Below are 1,188 nucleotides of genomic sequence, written 5' to 3'. Positions count from 1 at the left end.
AGTAACATCCCAGTAGATCTGCCAGTAGCTTTACCAGTAACCTCCCAGTATATCCACCAGCAGCTTTACCGGTAACCTCCCAGTCAGATCCCCAGTAACCTCCCAGTAACATCCTCAGTAACCTCCCAGTAACCATCCAGTAACATCCCCAGTAACCTCCATTAACATCCTCAGTAACATCCCAGTGATCTCCCAGTATATCCACCAGCAGCTTTACCAGTAACATCCCCAGTAACCTCCCCAGTAACATCCCAGTAACATCCCCATTAATCTCCCAGTAACATCCCAGTAGATCTACCAGTAGCTTTACCAGTAACCTCCCAGTAACGTCCCAGTACATCCAGCAGTAGCTTCACCAGTAACATCCCAGTAACCTCCCAGTATATCCACCAGCAGCCTTACCGATAACTTCCCAGTCAGATCCCCAGCAACATCCCAGTAGCTTCAGCCAGGTCCAGTTCAGACAGACCGATCAGAACCACCCCGGGACCCACTGGGCCTGCATCATCACAGAGGAGCAAGTCCCAGAGGTCAGAGCTAGAACTGGACCCTGAGCAGAACCAGAACTTCTCTATGGTTCTGAGTCTGTGGGTCCAAGAACAGGAACCAAACAGAGGGTTTCTGCTGTTTTTAGATCCCACCCACCCTGAGCATGAAGGTGTGAAAATCAAACACCTGTTGGCTGAAATGTCAGGCTACAGCGGGTCTCTGCAGAACCACAACAAAACCTTGTTTACATGAAACGGGCAGAACCATTCTGGTCATTTTAGGCTGGTTCTGGTCTTTAGTTCTGTTTAAGGTTCTGGTCTTTAGTTGTGTTTCAGGTTCTGGTCTCTGTTCTGTTTCTGGTTCTGGTTTTTATTCTGTTTCTGGTTCTGGTCTTTAGTTCTGTTTCTGGTTCTGGTCTCTGTTCTGGTTCTGGTCTTTGTTCTGTTTCAGGTTCTGGTTTTTGTTCTGTTTCAGGCGCTGGTTCTGTACGACTTCACAGCAGAACCGGGGAACAATGAGCTGTCTGTCAGAGAGGGAGAGACGGTGACTGTTATCGACCAGGTAATCTGATTACTTCCATGGATACTCTGATTACTGACAGGAATACTCTCATTGCCTGCAGGGATACTCTGATTACTTCCATGGATACTCTGATTACTGACAGGAATACTCTGATTACTTCCATGGATACTCTGATTA

The 1,188-nt window shown here is 47.5% G+C and overlaps 1 protein-coding gene across 1 annotated transcript in view; it reads left to right on the top strand.

Annotated features, from left to right (window-relative positions):
- LOC107102192 (sorting nexin-9-like) overlaps nt 1–1,188 on the top strand; it is a 15,371-nt gene that overhangs the window by 3,113 nt on the left and 11,070 nt on the right. Inside the window, exon 2 of the mRNA XM_015401400.1 lies at nt 964–1,053. Coding sequence (XP_015256886.1) covers nt 964–1,053 — 90 coding nt within the window. The remainder of the gene's footprint in view (nt 1–963; nt 1,054–1,188) is intronic.

This window comes from Cyprinodon variegatus, unplaced genomic scaffold, assembly GCF_000732505.1.
Source record: "Cyprinodon variegatus isolate N-32 unplaced genomic scaffold, C_variegatus-1.0 Scaffold1216, whole genome shotgun sequence".
Classification (NCBI taxonomy): Eukaryota; Metazoa; Chordata; class Actinopteri; order Cyprinodontiformes; family Cyprinodontidae; genus Cyprinodon; species Cyprinodon variegatus.
The sequence above is the reverse complement of the archived record's forward strand: the minus strand, read 5'-3'. Positions and strand labels throughout refer to the sequence as shown.